General features: G+C 45.2%; 1 protein-coding gene across 5 annotated transcripts in view; it reads left to right on the top strand.

Annotated features, from left to right (window-relative positions):
• Positions 1-19582, top strand: part of PPP6R1 (protein phosphatase 6 regulatory subunit 1) — a 55206-nt gene extending 35624 nt beyond the window's left edge. Inside the window, exons 12-24 of one of the 5 annotated variants that reach the window (XM_066627200.1) lie at positions 324-439; positions 1435-1520; positions 2265-2354; positions 3034-3131; positions 5001-5024; positions 6434-6491; positions 6582-6730; positions 7886-8025; positions 8722-8896; positions 9083-9165; positions 10162-10255; positions 11580-11699; positions 17002-19582. In XM_066627200.1, coding sequence (XP_066483297.1) covers positions 324-439; positions 1435-1520; positions 2265-2354; positions 3034-3131; positions 5001-5024; positions 6434-6491; positions 6582-6730; positions 7886-8025; positions 8722-8896; positions 9083-9165; positions 10162-10255; positions 11580-11699; positions 17002-17005 — 1237 coding nt within the window. In that variant the 3' untranslated portion in view covers positions 17006-19582. Of the gene's footprint in view, positions 1-323; positions 440-1434; positions 1521-2264; positions 2355-3033; positions 3132-5000; positions 5025-6433; positions 6492-6581; positions 6731-7885; positions 8026-8721; positions 8897-9082; positions 9166-10158; positions 10256-11579; positions 11704-17001 lie in introns of those variants that run through there. The other 4 variants (XM_066627201.1, XM_066627199.1, XM_066627203.1 and 1 more) reach the window with 4 other exon arrangements.
• Positions 19583-21448: the final 1866 nt, after the last annotated feature.

Here is a 21448-nt window from a genome sequence, read left to right as displayed (position 1 = left end):
CATCAATGTTAAAATGAAATGACGTTGAACAAAGCAATATTAAGTGAAGACTTGCAGTAGTTTTTATGTTATAAATTCATTTTCTTGACTATTCTTAATTTTAAGTCGCCTTGGATGCCTTGAATGCAAGGGGAAAGGGTAGTATAACTGTTTGAAAGTAAATAAAAAAGTACAGTAATACAAGTATAGCTTGTGTACAAGTATAGCTTGTGTTCAGAAGGTCATCAGTTCCCCAACAAACACGTATTGAACAGGGCTGGACTGAGACCTCCCTTTAGCATCTGGTCCACAGCAGCCATTAATGCCTGTCCCTTCTGTTGCAGGTCTAATGGGGGCAGACGCAAGGGCTATATGGGGCACCTCACTCGAATTGCCAACGCCTTAGCACAGGACTCTGAAAAGTGGCCCCACTCCAACCTCATCAAGCAGCTCCTGAAAGGTAATGGTGAGGGCAGGCACTGAGTACCTTGCATATAGTTGGCTCAGATTTTAAATGGCTTTGCTGCTGAAGTGAGCCTTTGGCTTCTTATGGGAGCATTAGTCATTTTTTCTGTGTTGTTGTTAGAGGTACTCCCTGAAGGAATGTAATGGAACAGGCTCTCCTTTGGAAGTATTAAGTTGTTAAGAGTTGAGGGATGTGTGCCATTTAAAGAAGCACATCTAGAACTGTTCCTTATTTGTTTTTAAGTTCTTTGTCAAAACAGCACAAGAAGGTAATGTTGAACAAAGCGTCATGTTTCTGGATGAATTTGGACAAACCTGCAGGTGTGTGTGTCTGACCTTCTCAGGGATGGCTACTGTTTCTTACCTGCAGGGAACCCTTGATTTAACAGACTTCAGCAACAGGTGTTTTCTGCTTCAGTAAGAACTAGTCACACAGTAGTGTTTTGCACATGCACATCTCCAATAACATCAAGGCATTCAGATTTAACAGAAGTTTGGTATTAGCAGACATCCCTTTCCCCACATTAATCCATTAAGTTGGGGGTTCATTGTATTTGAGAGTGGTCTGTCCCAGATTGAGCCAATGAAAGGTGGAAACTTTAAACAAGCAATCATGAACGCAGCTTCAAACGTTTAGTGGATATATAATAGAATTGTCTAATGAAGCAAACATAGTTTATGTAATCTTAATCAGTTGCATAATTCCACTAGCTGTGGATTTGCAAAATGGAGTGTGGCTTTTTGGTTGGTCATACGTGTGCATTTGTTATTTGGACTTGGAGTAAGTTAATGGTTCGTGCTACAGTTGTACGGAAAGTGGGGGGTATGATGCTGTCCAGAAGGAGAACTAGCATGTGTAAGTCTTTAGAGTTCTCTACCTTGGCCACTTCTACTGCAGTGTCACCGGTCTTCCATATGCAGGGGAATGCAGAGTTCTGTACTATGGAATCGCACGGTTCCACCTTTGAGGTGCTCTTCTTTGCTTTTCAGAGCTGTCTGAGGAGGAGCAGGAGCAGTGGGAGAAGTTTGTCACAGGGCCCTTATCAGAGACTAACAAGAAGAACACTGTGGATCTCGTGAGTCCCCTCTCTTCCAGGTTTTTTTTGTTTCATTCCAGCATTGCCTGTTTATAATGTGGCCCAAAGGGTTGGTGTTCTGTTCACAGGAGCGTGCTTGCTAGTATCCCACTTAGCCTTTCTGGGCTTGGCAGCTGCAGAGTGGTTTCTGTGAAACAACCTTTGCTTTTGTAAAGGGCGACCTTCTGCAGGTGATCTGTGATTTGAGATACTCAAGTCAGGTGGCCATGGTGATCTTTATGGGGAGCTCAGCATTCTAAAAGTATACTGAAGAGGTGAGTTCCATAAATAATACATATAAGGCGAGCCTGCTGGATTGAACCAAAGGTTCATCTGCATCAGCATCCTGTCTTCCATAGTGTCTGATCACATGCCTCTGGGGGAGCCAGCAAACAGAGCAAAGTCAAAGCCCTTTCCTGCTGTTCTGCCTGGCCTCCCAGGTCTGCTATTCTGAGCCTCTCAATTTGGAGGTTCTAGCTGACTGACAGCCATTGACAGACCTTTTCACACAAGGAAATGCTAACTAACAATGCATGCATGGAGTAGTCATGGTGGATGGGAGAGCATCGAAGAAGAGGCCAGCTGGATAGGCTTGGTATGTCGTCACAAATCTAACCACCTTCTGGAGGAAGTGAGGGAGTAGCAGGTTTCTTCTAATCTTGGAGTCTGGCCAGACTTGTCTTAGACTTTTGCTCTTTCTCTCAGTGGGTTCTTAGAGCAAACTCTGGCCTTTGTTCCCTATAGGTTAACATGCACAATCTCCATTCGTCAAGTGATGATGACGAGAACGACCTCAAGGAGTTCAACTTCCCTCAGGAGGCTGTCCTGCAGCAGGTGAATGACTCATTTGAGGAACTCTTTTGAGGGAGAAATTTTGTATCCCTTATCCTATCTGTTGGCTGTTGTGATCTAGCACAGGGCTAGAAGAGACCCCATATGTGTAGGACCCTGGAAGATTGTATTTTACTTTCTGCTCTTTGAGGGTCTAGTACTTAAACATTTAGTGCCAGCATATGGATCCTTTTAATCACCTCTCTTCCACCCCCACAACTTATTTTAAAGCTTAAAAACTCCGTTTTCTTAAAAGCTTAAAACTGAAAGTTCCATGTGTTTGAGGTTGTCTGTTCTAAGGGAAGGATCCTGTACAGGCAGGTATTCCTCTTGTCATTTCTCTCCTTCTCTACCCCATTGGGTGAGGAATTCTGATATTCTATTCCTTTAACCCAGGCTCGTGTTGTAAAGGGTATCTGGGTAGAGATTCTGCTTGTTGGTGATTCAAGCAGGAGTCACATGATAAAATGAGATTAATAAGGGCTGTCTTGCCAAAATGCTAATAGGACACACACCATTTTTCTCTTCTTACTGTAATTTTAAAGGATGATGATAATGAGTCTAATACTGACCTGGCATCATCATCAGCCTTTGCCCTCTGTTAGGACACATTTGCAAGACTCCTCCCTAGTGTTCTTATCTGAGCTGTAATAGACTATCTCTGTCCCCTCCTCCTTTCCAGGCCTTTGTCGATTACCAGCTGCAGCAGATGACTTCAGCATTCATTGACCACTTTGGTTTTAATGATGAGGAGTTTGGAGAGCAGGAAGAGAATGTCAAGTTAGTGACATGTTTGCACTCTTGTTTTTATTTTGCTATGTGTCATGCTTGTGTGTGTCTGTCTTTTAAAAAATATACTATACAGTATCTGTGAACATTGGCTGAGAATGTGCACTGCCTTCTGTGAGACCCATAACAAAGCAGAGGAAGTTTCTAGGTAGGGAGTAGGCTGTAAGGGAGGGGCTGGGAGCCAGAATGTCTTGGTAGCTGTTGAGGAGGGTCAGTGCCTCTACATATAGGACTGCATCAGTTTGGATGAACAGTCTGATGATGGGGCAGTAATGCAAGGAAAGTCCAGTGGAAGGTGTGCACTGCAAAGGAAGTACTTTGTGATGTAGCTGCAAGAAGTGTATTGTTTATTGGTATTCTCTGTTGGTGGATGAGAGCGTCCAGAGTGTGTTATCTTCTCCCATTCACTTAAGAGGCAGGGGTGTTATGATAATGAACAAAGGCTTTTAGAGCCCTTCCAGAGCTCTCAAGTCAGGTGCTCACTTGGAATTTCAACCCAAATTGCTACTTGGGCTATCAGTGTCTCCTTTAACACTTTATCTTCCCTTCTGGGTTAGCAAGCTTTTCTCATACTTCCCTTCTTACCTTGTTGGGATAAGGGGAGGGGTATTTGTCTCTTAAAAAGACACAGAGAGAAAAGGACCATATTGTTTGGGCACTTACAAAATGCCCTCTAACCAATCCTATAAGATTAAGATCAGTCTGATGTCAAAAAAACCAACTAAATCCAATCCCGGATTCTGAAGGAAGTAAAACTAGCTTCAGTGTAATTGCCACTAGAGGGAGTTGGTCAGCTGTACAAAGTTGGCAGGACCTATCTAGGCACAGACATGATTGGAAAGAGGTGCTACTCAACCACTGTGACTTCCTTCCTACGCTTCCACGCTGCTCCATAGGAGCTGTGCTGCAAGCACCTTCCTAACAGCATTGTCTACCATAGGAAGTCTTTACTCTTGCTACCTTACTGTTAATAGATAAGGGTATTTGTGTTTCCTGCTATGTTATTCCAGTCTGAAGTATTTACAGTTATACCTCAAGCTACTGTATGTCCAGAAAAGTGGAAGGAAGCTTCTCCTGGGAGGTTCGTAAAGCCTTTGTTAATTGCCCTAAATCCTGCCTCTTGAGTGAGGTGGAGGAGAGAACCTACTCTGAATCCCCTCCTTTCATGGACAAGAAGATGCACTTCACAGCAAGGACCAATGCTCCTTCCTACACTTTTGGGGCTCATGTAATTTTGTTGCCTTCAGGGCACTGTATTAGATGCACAGCACTACCCTGGGAAGCGAGTGAAGCCATTTGATCTGTTGAACCTTTTCCTGGTCTGCAGGAGAGTCTGTGTTCTCAGAGGTGGGATGGGGAAGCCAGCATTGTTTAACTTCTCTGAAGACAGTGGGGCTCAGGAAGTTGGAGTGGAAGTGTGTTTTTTTGAGCCTGGCCTTGCACACTCATGCTGGCTGATGGTAGCTAAGCTGATACAACAGCATATGGGTTAGAGCCTATTAAATGGATTGAAATGGGAAGCCAGGATTACTAGGTTCCTGGTGAAAAAGGATCTAGTCTATACTCCAGACCCATCCCTGGAGTGTCTGGCTTCCAGCTTGCTCTACTCATTCGCTAACTAGAGCACTTCACCTGCTAAAGAGAAAGGAGGCTTGGATGCCTGATGCTTTTTGTTGAGACAGACTCAGCATGAATGCCATTCTTTGGAGGGCAGCACTAATTCAAGAAAGGGAGCCGGGGGTCTGGTGTCCATCCCCCTTACCCCAGAGCAGTCTTGTTCCTTCCCCAACCCTTCTGATTTCATGTGTCTGCCTCTCTTTCTTTCTCTCCATCTTTCTCTCTCGCCTATCTGCCCTGCAGTGCTCACTTCCGTCAGCTGAAAAGGTAATGCCTAATGTGCTGCTGTGCTCCTCTCCAGCCATGTGCTGGGGCATTGGGCCACATCCATCCCTGCATATCTGCAGCTCTGCCTTCTGGCTTTCTCTCAACAAGGATACCCACCCAGGCAGAACAGGCTATAAGCAAACCCCAAATCTGTTCTTCACTTATAAAAGGTCTCTGTGTTAAAGTGTGACTAGGTGTCCGGAGTCCCTTGGAAAGCAGATGGACTACAGTACAAACTATGGACTTTAGCCACCTGCTTCTCATTGTGACATTTAGGCTGCAGTTCGATGCTCACTTTTCTGGGAGTAAGTCCTATTGGGACTTCTGAGTAGACATGCATAGGATTGTGCCCTTGGTGCCTTGGTGGTTCTTATTTTATTATGACTTGGTCTCTGTTATGATCTGTGCTATTCAGTGCTATTGTGGAGATTCACACATTTGTTTTTGTGGTACCAACCAAACACTTATGGTCACCAAGATCCTGCCCCTCCCCCAGGAGGAATGCTATATTTCTGTTGTGCTTGGAGACAGTGTGGAAAGGACAAGCTCCATTCCTCCTTTGGAGTTGCTCGTAGTTGTATTGGCCTTCCAAGGCAGTCTGAGCTTCTCTGAAGTGTAGCCCAGCTTGTGGGCTGCCCCCTTCCCAGTTTCAAGCTTAGGTGGAATCCTTGGGACTTGATTTTGTGTGTAAAGCACCTCAGAAACACAGCACAGCTATGAGGTTGTTGCGATACCCTCTCCATTTTCCAGTGAGAGGCCAGTGGGACACTTGCTGTGGTGAGTGGAATGGTAGACTGCTGGCTGACCTACAACCCCCTATTTGATGGTGGACTTTTCTGCCATCTTAGATACCCTGCTGGAATACGAGTAGCACCAAGCTGAGGCTTCCATTTTCTTCTAGGAGGCAGTGTGTGGAGAAAATGCACACAAAAACAAGAATGATGCCCAGAGTTGGGGTGGGTCTGTTGAGGAGAAAGGTTCTGGTTTGTAATGAAACCTAGCTTTGTTGCTTGTCTGGAAAGGGGGGGAAGAGTGTAGTCCTGTAGCTTCCCACAAATTGGGAAATCTGGTCTTGGCCATGAACTTGCTAGGTGGCTTTTGACAGACCATGATCTCTGTCTCAGACCCCCTCCCCTGCTCACATCTGCAGTATGATACTGACCTACCTTTTTGCAGGGTTGTCACTGAAAGGTTAACATGAAGCTTTTTAAACATAAAGTAGTACATAAATGCTAAGCATTGTGTGTTTGTTTTGGAGCTTCTAGGAACAGGATAAATCCCCACCCCAATGCAGCATGTTACTCCCTCCTTGGTCCCTATTTTTCTAAGCTAGATCCTGCTTATTTTCCATACAAATTTGCCATAATGTCATCTCGACCTCCCATTGCGCTCTCCCTGCTTTGTTTCAGTGCTCCCTTCGACAAGACGGCCAACATCACCTTCTCCTTGAACGCGGATGATGACAGTGTAAGTGTTTGCTCCTCAGTTGCCTTCTCTTCCCTTTCCTCCCTTCTTAATTTGGCCATATTCTGATCTTGCCTGCACTCTCTCCAACAGCCCAATTCCAACCTCTTTGACATCTGCTACAAGGAGCGAATCCAGCAGTTTGATGATGATGAAGAGGCTGACGGTTCAGATGGGGAGGACATCTGGCAGGAGAAGGAGGCTGCTGTGTCTTCTGGCACCACACAGCCTACTGCAGCCAGGTAGGGGAAGAATCACCCGTGGAAGGCCTGAAGGCCGTCACAAGTTCTGTGACGTGGACTGGAACAAGCACTCTGGATGTGATCTGCACTGTGTTTTCCCCTCTTATGCCTCCTTTCACATGGAACAACTTCACTATTGATCAGCCTTTTTTCTGGTAGCTTCCAAGTACCCCCTTGTTTCTCTCTCTCTACCCTAATATCCTAGTTCATGTCCCTCTGCTTTTACCAAGATATTATCAGAGACAGCTCCTTTGGTTAGGCACCCTGTTCTCTTTTTTGTTGTTTTTTTGTAGAATCTTTCAGATAGATCACGCAGTGTAGGTGACTTCTGCTCCTAGAGCAAAGGCATCTTGAGTAGGCAGGATCCCCACACACTGGTGTGTGAGATAGTCAGGCAAGGGAGGAGGCTCCAGGAATTATTCCCAGCAGTCAGCATTGGGGCACCATGGAGCCCACTGAGAACTGCAGAGAAGAGTGCAGCTCCCAAGTGCTCCACTGTGAGTGATCAGGCTTCTTCTTTCTTTTCCCCCTCATTTTCTTCTTGCGTGGTGCCCTCTGCATAGGGCAAGAATGAGCAAGTGAGCAATCATGTGCTAAGCACTGTAATTTTAAAAATAATGAGTTGTAGCTCAGTTAGTGATTATGACATCCAAGCTGGTATTGATTCACGATAGCTGAATTTTAAAAATATTTAAGATACAAAGGTCTAATTATCAAGTCTCGCTTTCCTTTCGTTTTCTGCCCGCCACCTGCTTCTGTAGTGAGCTGTCTCGGTCTTCCAGACTTCATTTGGGACTCATTTTTCTTTCATAACTGGTCTGATCTAATAACTGATCTTAAGACTACTTTTTGCAGTTCCTATGTTTTTACTACCTGCTTCACATTTAGTGGCAAAAGTCCCATTGAGAATGTTCAGTTTATATCTAAACAAGTCTAAACCCTAAACTATAGGGTTGCTCTTCTTTCTCTCTCTCTCTTTCGCACCCCCCACCCCAGACGTCTTACTCCCTTAGCTTTATGGTAATCTGTTGCCTTCTGAAAAGGACAAATATCTCTGAATTGGCACTTCTGTCTTGGATTTCAAACAGTCTAGATTGTGAGTATAGCAAGCTATCTCAAATTCTTTTCCCTTCTTCCTTCCCCCCCCCCCCCCAGGAGCCTTGGCAGCACAGATAGTGAAGACAGTGAGGACTCTGAAGAGGAAGGTGGTGAGGAGGAAGATCCTGGTGGGGGAGAAGGAGCTGCTGTCCCTATCAGCAATGGCTGTAATGAACAAATGGAAAAAGCATTGGGAGGTCAGGGCTCTGCAGGACACCAGGGGCGTGGGGTTTTATGGAGAGGAAGCTTGTAACCTGTGTATTGACCTGGGAATATTTGCTACAAAAGCAAAATGGTGGCTCAAATACTGCTGAACTAGTTGGGGAAGGGCGGTGTTGGGAGAGGAAGAGAATAATTGGAGGTTTTGAGCTTGTTCACAACTTAACCAGGTTGTTAACCATGTTGTTTCAGCAGTTTTTGCTTGAATTAGGATCTCCTCAGTTTCTCCAAACCAGTTCACTGTACAGTAGAGAAGAATACAAATTTTCTAGACAGTCCACCCCAGGCTCATTTGCCATGATTTTTCTGAAACTGGAAATCTTATGAAAGAGAACAGCAGAGTAATTGGCTTTTCCTTGATCTTTCTGCTGCTTTAAGAAAAGATAAACTAACCAACTTGGGAGGACAAAAACACACAACTTCTAGGCTTTCTTGACACAATATTTGAATTTTTCTTCCCTAGTATACCAAATTGTTATCAAAAGTCCAAAGAGAACTTTGTCTCTTATGGTTAAAGGAGTTTAGAAGATGAGTCTAGAATGATGCCGTATTCCCTCGTATGAAACTACTTAGCTGTCTCACGTAGCTTAAGGTGCCAGAGCCATAGAGCAGAGTAACTCATTGCTATATGTGGGTGCCTGCTTAGATCCTTATGCAAACCTGTTCTTTCCTAGATCCCAATTGGGCAGACAGTCCCTCCGACTCTTCCTCAGTACCAATGGCAACCCCTTCACCTGTGGCTGCGGACACAGGAGCAGCAGTGTGGGACAGGTCCAGCTCAGATGGTGCCCACCCCACCACAGATGAGAACTGGGCCACATTTACCGAACCCCACCCGCAGCTAGAGAGGTGAGACCTTGCAATGCTTACCTGTTGAATATCCAGAGCAGAAAGTCAGGACGTAGATGAACCCCTGGAACTTGTTGAAGAGATTCAGTGCAAAAAAAATTAAAAAAATTAGTATAATTTAACAAGGATGGGGCTTTGCTGCTTGTTTTCTTTTTCCTTTATTCTCTTACCCATTTGCCTCTCCAGCACTTCCAAAACGCCCGTGGGTCCAGTCACCCCTGCAATCCTCCCTCAGGAAGTGACGCAAAGCAATGTATCCCCAGCAGGAGGTGAGTGACGCTGTGGATCTTCAAAAGCAACACAACTGTATCCAGCCTTGGGGGTGGTTCCACCCCATCCCCATTTTTCACAAAATGGTCTGACGACCACAGCAATGGCCTTTTCCCCAGGCAGAGCTAGAGACTTCATACCTGTTGGAAGTCTTCTCCAGAGCAGGAGAGCTGGGGGAGGTGTGGCGGAGACTATGAGGAATCCTTGCAAGTTATTCACAGATAGGAGGGGAACATGAAAGAAACATGGAGCCACTTGGGTGTGTGCTCTGTTTCCTCCTTTTCTCTGTCTTCATTGCCCATGACCGGATAACTTGGTACCTTGAAGTTCTTCCTCCCAGCTGACTGTGAGGAGGCAACTGCAGACAGCAAAGTATCAAAGTTACTTAACCAGTGTTTGAGGTCAAGACATTGGGTAATGTACCCTTGTACTTAGAGTACCCCCCTAAACCCTTTGGGGGATATATTGAGGAAGTACTCTGTGTATCTTGCACTGCCTTTTCCAGAAAATATGCCCCGTTTTCACATCTTACTATGTCTTGTAATTTGCTGTTGCAACAAGCTCAGATCATGTGTGAGCATCTGAAGAACCCTGTGTATGTTCCCTTGAAGTTCAGCCTGCTGAAAACTCATTAGGGTTTCATTGTCTTCTCTGTGTGTTTTTGTGCACCTATAGGAGCTTGTTTAGTCCTATGAGCTTCCTCACAATCCTGAGGCTGTTCTGTGCACTGTTGTGTGTTTAGTCCACATCTGTAATATCGCAAACTGTTGCTACTTCAAGGTTCAGAAATAACTCTGTGAAGATAGGGTTTCACAATAGGTTGAACAGGGTGGTGAGGTTGTTCTTGCCTTTCTTTAGCTGTGGCTCTGGCCTCTACATATAGTATATTCATTCATCTTATTTGTCCCCTCTTCATATCCATTTTTGATATTTGTATTTATATTTTAAATATTTATTTTTTTTCTTCTGCCCACCCCGCATTCTCTCTATAGCAGCATCTAGTATTCAGCAGGATCCTCCCACCCCAGACACAGGTCCTCCAGAAGAGGGTGACCCACCAAATCCCACCATCCTGACAACAGTAGCCAGGTGAGAACTTGACATTTGATATGCAACATAATTGGCTGTTCGTTCCTCTGAGCAGTTTGTCAGAAGGGCACTCAGGCTTCAAGGTGAATAAGTATGGCAATAGCATCAATCCCTCCCTCCCCAATAATAGCCAGGTATATTGGAAGTAATAGTAAAGTATTTGTATGTGTCCACATATATGAAATTGTTTCTCCCTCTGTGATCCAGCATAAGGAGTATCTGTTTCCATTGCGTAGAATTACTATCCAGATTATGGCAGTTATCTGCTATTTGAGCAAAGTAAAGTAAATTATCATACTTTGGGCTTTTGTTTGCAAGCATCCAAAATGAGTGAGATGATTAAATCAGTTGGTTTTGTTTATAGGCTATCTTGAAATGTTGTCCAGCTAACTTCAGGCACATGATACGTACAACACACCTGGCGTGTCTTGCTGGGCGTCTGGTGTGTTGGATACTCCTTTCCTTTCTTGCGCATGCACGTTAGGAGGCCAGCATAGCAAGTATTTCATGCACAGAGACCCTTTGCCTCCTCTCTCCTTTTCCAGTTTGATTTCTATAGCTGGTGTAATTTTAAGGCACTATACCCCCTTTAAGGGGAAAAACGTGCCTCCTTTCTCAACATTGGGATGACCAGAGTCCAAGGACTCTTGCAGTCTTTCTGTCTTCCGTAATTCTCAGTGGGACCACTCGTTCCTCTGGGAGAAAGACAGAGCCTATTGTGATAGTACAGGTGTACCCCAATACCTGCGGTGGTTGGGTTCCAGACCCCTCCCCCCTCCCTGCAGGTACCTGGGATCTGTAGATACCAGGGATGCCCCCCTGCATGCCAATTTGCGTGATTTTAAAACTTACTCTTGTTGAAATTCTTCCTTAAAGGGGATGCTATAAGCTTAGCAGGTCCTAGTGATCTTCAAGCTGCCTCTTGGCAGCATGGTTGCTTTAAAACAAAGTACACGGAGGTTAATAAGAAGCGGAACTTAACACCTTCCTGTTAATCTCTGTTTAGTTTTTGTTTTTTTTAAGCAACCAGCTCGAAGGTTACTATGAGTGGCTAAGCTTATAGTGACCTTGTTTAAGAGACAATTTCAACAGGGGTAAGTCTTAAAATCACACTAATGGGTGCGGTGGGGGGAAGTCCCATATCAGTGGATAAGTGAAACCATTGATATGGGGGTCCTCCTGTAGTTGCAGGTGGGTATGAGAAGTGCATGTGGGTGTACTATATCGCATGAGTCATCTAATTTGCTAAGAGGAATGATCTGACCTGAACAGGCTAGATATGGGGAAAACAAGTGACAATTTGTGTGATTGTCCCCCTTGCCAGCAGCACAGTAGAACCTTCCCCATCTACCTCTGATTCCGCCCAAGCGCTCCAGGGGACGACAGAGGCTCCGCAACCTGAGCACAGCTCCCCCAAGAAAAAGCAACAGCAACCAGCGGCCAGGTGAGGAGCTGGGCATGGGAATAGGGTTTTCACAGTGTCATTGGAGAATGGTTGTCTCCTGACCACTGAGAGCACGATGGTATTTGAGAGGGAAAAAACCTGACTGGACACAAGGGGGGACTTGGGTTACAGAAATACAGAGTGAGGCTCTTCAGTCTGTCCCATTCAATCATGCCATTGTCTTCTGTTTCTTTCCTTCTATAACGATACGTAAGGATGCAAGGATTGTTGTGCTGGCTCAGGCTCTTAAGTTCCATCTGCCCCAGTGGTGTCCTCAAGCAGTGAGCAGCTTACAGACAGGGCATGATGGAGGTAGCTGGTCTTTGACGTGTTCATACCCAACACCTGGTGGGCAGGGGTTCATTTCCAGTTAACATTTTTTGTGAACTGATCTAATGTTCTTAAAGTATTTTTTAAAAGGCTTTCTATACTAATGATGACAAAACTCTGTGAGTACTGTAGATACTCACCTATAAGGTGAGAAAATTTTTGCCAATAAATCAAGTGTAAATCATCTTCTCGCCTTATCTGCACGTCACTCAGGGGTCAGGGCTGCTCGGGCACATTGCACAGCCAGGAGAAGCCCTGAGAAGAACAAGTGGTCAATGCAGGGATAATTACAGGGCTATTAGATCTCCTCTATGGAGAACTCGTGCAAGGAAAGCGCCCTACGGGTAGACCACAGCTGTGATACAAGGACATCTGCAAGAGGGATCTGAAGGCCTTAGGAGTGTACCTCAACAAGTGGGAAACCCTGGCCTCTGAGCGGCCTGCTTGGAGGCAGGCTGTGCAGCATGGCCTTTCCCAGTTTGAAGAGACACTTGGCCAACAGTCTGAGGCTAAGAGGCAAAGAAGGAAGGCCCATAGCCAGGGAGACAGGCCAGGGACAGACTGCACTTGCTCCCAGTGTGGAAGGGATTGTCACTCCCGAATCGGCCTTTTCAGCCACACTAGATGCTGTGCCAGAACCACCTTTCAGAGCGCGATACCATAGTCTTTCGAGACTGAAGGTTGCCAACTACTAGGGCACAATCCTAACCCCTTATGTCAGTGCTTTCCAGCAATGGCATAGCAGTCCCAGTGGGACATGTGCTGCATCCTGCAGTTGGGTGTCACTCATGGAGGCCTCTTCAAAGTAAGGGAATGTTTGTTCCCTTACCTCAGAGCTGCATTGCCCTTATGTCCGTGCTGGAAAGCACGGACATAAGGGGTTAGGGTTGCGCCCTAAGTCTCCAAGGCAGTGAAGCTGTAAACTGCAGCCAAAGATAACTTTTTCACTCCTCCTGAGAAAAAAGTAAGCCAGGGCTCAACACATTCATTTAAATCATGCAAGCCTCTTTCTCTTTGGCAGGTTCATACCCAGCCTTTCTGCACCCTCATTCTAGTTTGCAAATGTTTGGCAGAGGACTGGTTTTTAAAACACCAGGATGTAATCCTCATTTGCATCTGAAACAAAGTTGTGCTACAATTCAGCCCACCATTACTTAAGAATAACACCCATGGAAAGCAGTGGTTCTACAGTTGTGCGCCACTTGACAGGGATCGGGACCACAATCCCTGTCAAGCAGCACTTGATGCAATGCAAACCCTTCTCAGGGAAGGGGGTACTTCGCTCCCGTCCAGAAGGTTGTCTAAGTCTCCCATGTCTGCATGCTGCCTCTGTAAAGCTCAGGCGGAGGGAAATTGTGTCTCTCACACGACTACCCAGAAATCGCGCAAGAGATGCAATTTCCCTCAGAGCCTTACAGAGGCAGAGCACGGATGTGCACTTCCTCTGGGAGACTCAGATAACCCTCTAGAGGCGAGGGGAACAGTGTTTACAAAAAGGTTGTGAAGACCAGAACTTAAAAAGTTAATGAATAAAAATATATCTTATGATCTTTTACTATGTTTTTAATAAATTAGAGACTGTCCAGTTCTTAAGTAACAATTACTGGTAGCTTATGTTTCAGGATCTGGCCTTGGGTAAAATCAGACAAAATTATAGTCGCACCACCCACCTAAGTTTTCAACCAACCAACCCCCTGATTTATCCAAGGGCCATAGAAAAATCCATGATTTTTTGCTCAAAACCTGCCCTCAATCTATACTCAAGTGTTTGCAGTAGTAACATCTAGAAGTATAGGCACCTCTTGATTTACCCATTTTTGACATAATGCATGTGTTAAATTAATACCAGAACCACATCTTGTGCTTGCACATTTTCAAAATAGCACAGTAAACCTTCCCACACTCCCACATGTTGGGCCAGCTGCATAGACCTGTGTGACATTTCACACCATCAGGTTTTTTACAATTGACAAGACGCAGCATGCTGCCAGTTGGGGGCTCACATCCCCATTGGCCCTACTAATAAATAACCCCCCAAATTCCAGTGGCACATCTGTGGACCACTCACGGCACTCCGGTGTGCCACAACACAGTGGTTGAAAATGCCTGCTTTAGAGAGTGTGTATTTCATGTTGGTCACCTCCTTAGTTTACATGAGAGTGCTGTTTGTACCATCTGAGAAAGTTGACGAAGAGTGTTCAATCAGGGACATCCTCAAGACTCGAGCCAAGAGAATCTCTTATGCTCGGAATTCTGTAATGGAATATGTGGAGTGAATGCTGAGCACGCTAATCAAATATCAAAATCCGTGCAACATACCCATCGGCATGTTCCTAGCCCAGGCAAAAGTGCACACCATCTTTGAAGAACTATAAGAGGAAGGCAGCCCCATGAAACCATTCGGTGCTAGTTCTGATGGTTTACTAACTTCAGGCAAAGGTAGTGTTATCGCAACATGAGGGCAAATGGGGAGGTTTCATCTGCTGTTGCCATGACTGCTGAGTGGTTCATTGAGATTCTGAAGGCTGTTGTTGAGGAGGGAGGATATTCTGCAAAGCAGGTTTTTGATCTGGGCGAAAAGGCTCTTTTTGGAAGAGAATGCCAACATGAACGTGCTTGTCTTGTGAATTGAAAATGGCAGCCCGCTTCAAGACTTCTCAGGATAGTTAACTGTACAGTTTGGGGGTATTGCTGAAGGCAACTGCAAATTAAAACCAGTACTGCAGTATCATTCTGCAAACTCCCATCCTCTCAAAGGTGACTGTGACACATCTTTTTACCAGTTCATTACTTTTCAGATACCAAGGTTACTGGTCACATTTTCTGTGACTATCTTGTGTCAGAAGTTGTGAAAGATGAATGATTGTTGGTATTGTGAAGGGGAGAAGCTTTCTTTTAAAATCTTACTCCTAGTGGGTAATGACCCTAGACGTCCAATTTCAGTTCAAGATTTATGTCCATGTTGTGTGTCTTCTCTTGAACACTGCACACTTTATTCAGGGTGTGATTAGTACGTTTACGTCATAATATCTCAAGAAGACACTTCATGCTGTAGTGAAGGCTACTGCCAGTGGGAAAATGACTTAATTATTTCTGGAGAGTTTATGATGCTTATTGGTGACACATGAGATGTAATTAGTCATTCATATGGTGTTTGGGGGAAAAACTGGTCCCTATCCAGTGTGTGACTTTTCAAGGCTTGGGTGTTGAAAGTAACTTGTCTAAAACTGGAGAAGAAATTGTGTGTGTGTGGCTAAGAAAGCAGGTCATGAAGAGATGGCGTCACAAGATGTGCCAGAGTTATTAGCCTCTCAAAGAACGTTTGCCCCAAGATTTGCTTGACCTTGAAAGGGGAAAGAACGTGATGAAGCAGAGAACAAAGAGGAGGTTGATGTTGACAGTGGTTGACAGAAGTATTCAATTTAATTGCGAGTGCTTTGGCTGTTTTAAACTAAGACGATCCAAATCATGAACATAGCTCAAAAGTGAGTAGGAATGTGCTGTAGGCTACGCAAAATTACTGAGAAATATTGCCAGGAAAAGACAATGGAAGCCACCCAAAAGACATGGTGGTTGTACTTCTCAAACATCATGAGATTGGAAATCTGGAGAAAACAAATCATCTCAACCATCAACATCTGTAGTCCTCTTCTTCCCAGTACCCTCCCTCCTTAAGTCTCTAGTGATCAACAGAAGTGTTACAACTTTTCCCCTAACCCAAGGCTTCTCAAACTATGGTGTTGCAACGCCACAGACAGAGGGCCCTGGACTCTGCCCCCTTAAAGTGTGGGGGCAGGGGTGCGGCAGCAGTATGATCCCCAGGATCGCATCACTAAGGGGGCTGCAGGGACTGGCATGCGCTTACCAGTCCCTGCTGCAGCCTCCTGGGGGTACAGAGAGCCCTGTGGGACCCTCCACAGGGCTCCCCAGCCTTTCACTTTTTAAGCTTCAGGGAGCCCTGTGGAGGGTTGCAAAGGGCTCCCTGTAGCCCCCTTAGCGACACAATCCTGGGGGTCGCGTCACTGCCTTTCCTGCTCCCATGCAAAGACTTGGTGGCTCTTAAACTCTCCCAGAGAGTTTTGAGAACCACTGCCCTAACCTATATCACTTACTTACATCCCTATGGTAAAAATATTTTCACTTTACATGTTTGTTATGTGTGCACTCATTTTAGAGAACACAACCCCCATGTAATCGAGAGGTGCCTCTACTTTTTTCCCTAAAGTCTGCTGCAAGTTATATTCACTGATTGGTATTGTCTAGTGCAGAGGAGTCAAACTCATTTCATACAGTGGACAGAATAGCATTCATGGCACATGCTGAGGGCTGGAAATGACATTATTAAGTAGGAAGGACATTAAGCAGATAAAGTCCAGAAATAATTACTTTCTTCTCAAGTGGGAACTCGTTAGCTGCAAATGCAAAGAAGAGAAAATATGTAAATCCTTACCATATTTTCAAGATGTGGGAGACCCCAGTTTTCTCATGGACAGCCCTTTTATTGAAAACAAATAAAATGAGAAACATGTAATTTTCTGCTTATGCAGTATAAGCAAATATATACAGATCTGTCTCTTTCTGGAACCTGTAAGATTTGCTATACAGAACTCTGATTTGTCTTCCTCTATGCAGACTGCCTTGAGCCTTGGTGGCCTCCTGTTTCTTTCTGTTGACTTCCAGCAGTGGTCCAGCTCATTTTGCCTTCCACCATATCTATATTCTGTTACCCACAGCATTGGCTGTTGCAGCAGACCTTTTCTTATCAGCCATAAGAACTAGACATTTGTGTTTTGCTTTCTAAAACCAGAGAGAGAACGCAAAACTCTTATGTGACCCAGTACTTATTTTTTGTGTATGAAATATTTACGCCCCCAGTTTGAATGCTATATAAGTTATGGATGAAATGGATTTTTTAAAATGTGAATGCAATGATTAACACTGTCTCTGCTGCCACCTTTGTCTTCCTCCCCAGATAAAGTCTCCCAGTGGGACTCGTCACTGGAGAAGCCCACGGCTGCTCGCTTGATCAAGTCCATTTTGCCAGGGACTGTCCCCAGTCCTTCTGGTGCCTTCACCCCTCTGGGCAGGTGCGGGGGGCAGAAGAGAAAGCAGCAAGGGGCAGAGCAAGGGCCCAGGCTCTCTCTCCCTATCCCACCCCCAGCAATCACTGAAGAAATCAGGACCTGGTACCACTGAGCGCCTGCGAGAGAAACGGATGTGCATACAGAGGGCAAAAGCATCTTCCTCCTTGTGGCATGTTGGTTGACGAATCCCAGCAACAGGATCACCTGAGGAGGGGGTAGCCTCTCTCATCCATGGGCGATATGCCGCCTCTCCTCCCCTGCCCCATTCGCGTACACACTGCTGCACTGAGCAAACCTGTCTGTTTTGATGCAATTAAAATTGACGCTTGAATTGTACCAGAGGTCTTCTGATGGGGTAATGCTGAGTGGGGCAGGGAGAACACTGTCGAGCAAAAGCCTCTTGATACTGATGGCCCCGCCCAGAAGCACAAATTTGCCGCCCTTTTCCTCTCTCCCTGTCCAGATTTATCCGTAGGGGGCAGGTGGGATTAGCAGAAGTCCCACGCAGGCAGAGGATCTGAAATTTGCTTCAGAAGGTTGCAACGGGCTTTGATGTGAATTGCTACCTCAAGCAAATAGGGTTAGGAGAACAGTGAGAGGGAGGGGATTTTGTAGGAAGTGCAAGGCTTGTGCTAAATGTTGTTTCCATGTTGGGATGAAATCGAGGCGCGTTGCATCTCAACATGTTGACACAGATCCGTCCCCTCTGAGTCATGGCTGTTTGTAGCAAATATCTGAGAGGCAGCGGTGGATTAGGTGGCTGGGAGAAGAAGATGGAGCAAGGCTTCTTGGTGTCCTGGCTGAAAATGGTTATTTCCCTCCACCCTCTCCTCTAAGGGTTGTCACTATGTCCTGGGGTCTTCAATCCACCTAGTGAGATTTTGAGAGCATTTGTTTGTACACCAGTGTGAAATTCTGGATTGATTCTTCCAAAAGTTATCATTTGTGTGTTGACTTTTTTCTCCTAATATGTTCATCATGTTGTCAGAGTTTAACTTCAGCCCAGTTACCCTCAAAACGTTCATTTTCCCCACCCATTTTTTAAAATTGGTTATAAAAAGCTGGTTAAAGAGCTCAGTAACAAGTCTCCCACAACAGCTGCCTTGGTGTGGGGAGAAGCATAATAGCCTGTCATTGCATCCCCCCCTTGGCAGCAATACTTGGGAATGCCACTAGGAAAATTCCCTCCCCCCATGGTATGTACCATTCTGTCCTTAACCCCAAGTAGATCACCTATGATTTGGAAAAGCCGACCAATTTATCAGGTGGCATGTTCAGCTGCACTTTTGTGAATAGTAACAGAGATGCTGATGTGCTTATCTCAGAGTTGACTAGAAGAGGCGCCAAATGCACTTTAACACATAAGCGTTGTTGGTGAATTTTGGCCTGTTCACATTCTTTCATTATCACAGCAAGCATCTTCTCTCTCAGATGTATCCTGTGGGTGGAGCTCGCCTCCCCCACACAAGGTTCATCAGAAGTGGGATTGGCTAGTCTTACCGAAAGAGGAGGAATTCCTTTCCATTTCCATTTTGTGTCCTAGAGATGCACTTTTAGACCTTGGTGTATTCTCCATCCTCCTCTCCCCCCCCCCCCAATTTCCAAACCTGCCTGGTTCGTGTGGGTATGACTTGTTAAGAAGCAAGCTCTCTCCTTCCTCCCAAAAGTTAACACTCTTGAGTCCTGCACTTCATAACATGCAAGAGCCCACTAACCTGGTAGAATGCCCAGTGGGGCTGACTGGCAAGCCCCCTCTCCTGCACTACTTGTTCCAAAGAGAGACCCCTTTATCCTCCTTCAGACACCAAGGAGTTCTCATTCCCAGCCTTGCTGTTCTCAGTCCCACCATATCCCACTTTTTTTCTGGGCCTCCTAAAAGCAGAATTCTCCATCAAAGACCTTGGAATCACCGCATTTTTCTCTTCTGGCTTCCCTCCCCAAGCTGCTGCTAATGATGATGATTATGGAGTTTCTGTAGCTCCTTTTATAGTGTTCTTAAAAATCACTGCCTCATCCTTGCCTTTGACTACAGACCAAGAGCATTGCAAAGGTTCAGCCAAGAATGCCTTGAGATTTGGAGGATAGGGAATGCCAATGCCCATGGGCCTTGGTGTAGGGGATGTCGAGACAGTCTAATATCAGGGTTCATGGAGGTCAGTCTCGAAATATCAAGGGTGGTAGAGAAGTGGTGGTGGGGGATTCTTCCCTTCTATGAGCACTAAGTGCACCTCTCCCCACCTCTTTTTACTTCCCAGTGGTCAAGTAGACTTGTTCTCTTCTTCCCTCTCTCTCTCCCTTTGCCCCATCCCCCAATTATAAGTGGCAATATTTCTCAAAGCTCTTAAACCACAAGGACAGAAGTGGCCTTTCGCGTTGTCTGCGTCATGCCATGTCAGTAATTATTTTTTTTCCTTTTTATCCCTGTGTGTGTATGTGTGTGTTTCTGTTTGAATAAAGAGATTCTATGGCTGTAGTGGTCTCTGTCTGTACATGATTCTGTACAACAGCATTTCCTTGGCTGCCTCCCAACTCTGTTCCCCCCCACTTCCTTTTGTCACAGCTTCAATTCTTTATTGTTTTGGGCCTTGTCTACCTGCTCAGCAAATGCATTACAAAGTAGTGATGGAGGGTGATATCTTTTGAATATTTTCCCTGCAAATAGCTAGCACAGCAAGGAGCAGGTTGGCACCTTTCTCTTTGATACATTAGTCTGACCTTCAGCCTGGAGTGATATAGTCCTCTTGACCACCTCGTTCTACTGCATATATAGACCAGGCTTTACTCTGTTTCAGAACAGAAGCTTACAAAGTGATTTGGCTGTGGTCATTGGGGGGTGGGGTGATTAGCTTTCCAGACCTGCATGGTAAAGCATTAAAAGCTGCTGTTTGGCTTGGCTCTTACTTCAGAGAAGGACACATTAGAGAGGGTATCTCCCCCGCCCCCCAGACACTGGTTGTTCAGCCTGGCACCAGATTTCAGGTTTGAATAGAGAGCAGAGCCATTGGCTTTTTACATCTTTTTTAAAAAAAATTTGTAATCTGTCTTCTCTTTATCTCTCCTGCACTGTTCAATGAGCAGGATTGCCCCTCCCCAGTCCTGTGTTGCCTGAAAGATTTATTGTAACATACGATTTCATGCACCAGAACACACTTTGTCAAGATTCACAAAAGGATTGCACTGGTGTTGGCACGTTCCTGTACAAGCAGGTGGAAGTGAAGGGGAATGTAGCTGCCAAGTTAGGCCAAAATGCCAAGCGGTGCAGGACTGAGGTGTTACCCTTTATTCCATGACCTTCAAGTGCCAATGTGATCCCATGAAAGGGTAAAATCTAATCCAAGTAGGTGTGATCCAGCTAGTAATGAATGAGTGAAGCAAGATACAGCCTGTACAAGAAACTCCTCAAGGAGGTCAATCTTCTGTAATGAACTAGCAGTTGTTCATTGGTCAGTCTAGATCTGATAGTGTCAAATCTAGATAGGGACTTTCAAGTTTTAGAATGGAGTATGGCAGCTTTGACGGCTGCTATTGAATGTACTGGGAGATACAGATGCAGTGCCACAGGTTTGACAGTCCGGTTTGGCCAGAGTCAATTTCAGAGGAGGATACCATTATCTCATAATGGTGTCTGTGATGTTGAAAGAGATCAAGGTGACCCAGTTCTGGGTTTTGATAGATCCCTTCAGAGTGTCATTCTAATAGCAGGACAGGCAGAAATTGGCACTGATGTTTATTTCCAGGGTCTTGTTACAACTTCGTGTATTTGTATTTCTCCAGGGAGCCCAAGGGTTTCATCTATAGCTCCCACTTATCTAACAGCCCTGTGAGGTAGGCCAGACTGAATGTGACTTGTCCAAGGTTAATCAGTGAATTTCACAGATGAAAGATTTGAACCTGGTCTTCTCCAACACTATTCACTTACACTACGCTGCCATTTGTGCCGGAGTTTGTATCTGATCTAACTGGTCTGTTGTTGCTGATGAGTATTTGCTTCAGGAAGAGGAGGACTGTGTACAAGCAAAGACTGTGAGAGGGTAACTTTTACAATTCCATGTGTTTAAACTCCTTATTCTCAAGTAATTGTTTAGAAAGTTCCTTTAAAAAGAAACTTTTGCATCCTTATTTGGTAGTCTGAAGGAGTTGCCTTGGTTGTAATAGTATTTCAGTATTAGCGATATCCTGTTGGCATCCTTCAGTCTCGGAAGACTATGGTAACACGCTCTGAATAGTGTTCTGGAACAGAGTGTCCTCTCCAGTGCGCGAAGCCTGGGTAAAGTAGGTATGGAGGATAGGCTATTACCCATGCAGCAAATCCCCACTCTCCACGTCGCTGAAATG

Source organism: Tiliqua scincoides, chromosome 5 (genome assembly GCF_035046505.1).
Source record: "Tiliqua scincoides isolate rTilSci1 chromosome 5, rTilSci1.hap2, whole genome shotgun sequence".
Lineage (NCBI taxonomy): Eukaryota > Metazoa > Chordata > Lepidosauria > Squamata > Scincidae > Tiliqua > Tiliqua scincoides.
This window is presented reverse-complemented; position numbering and strand designations above follow the sequence as displayed.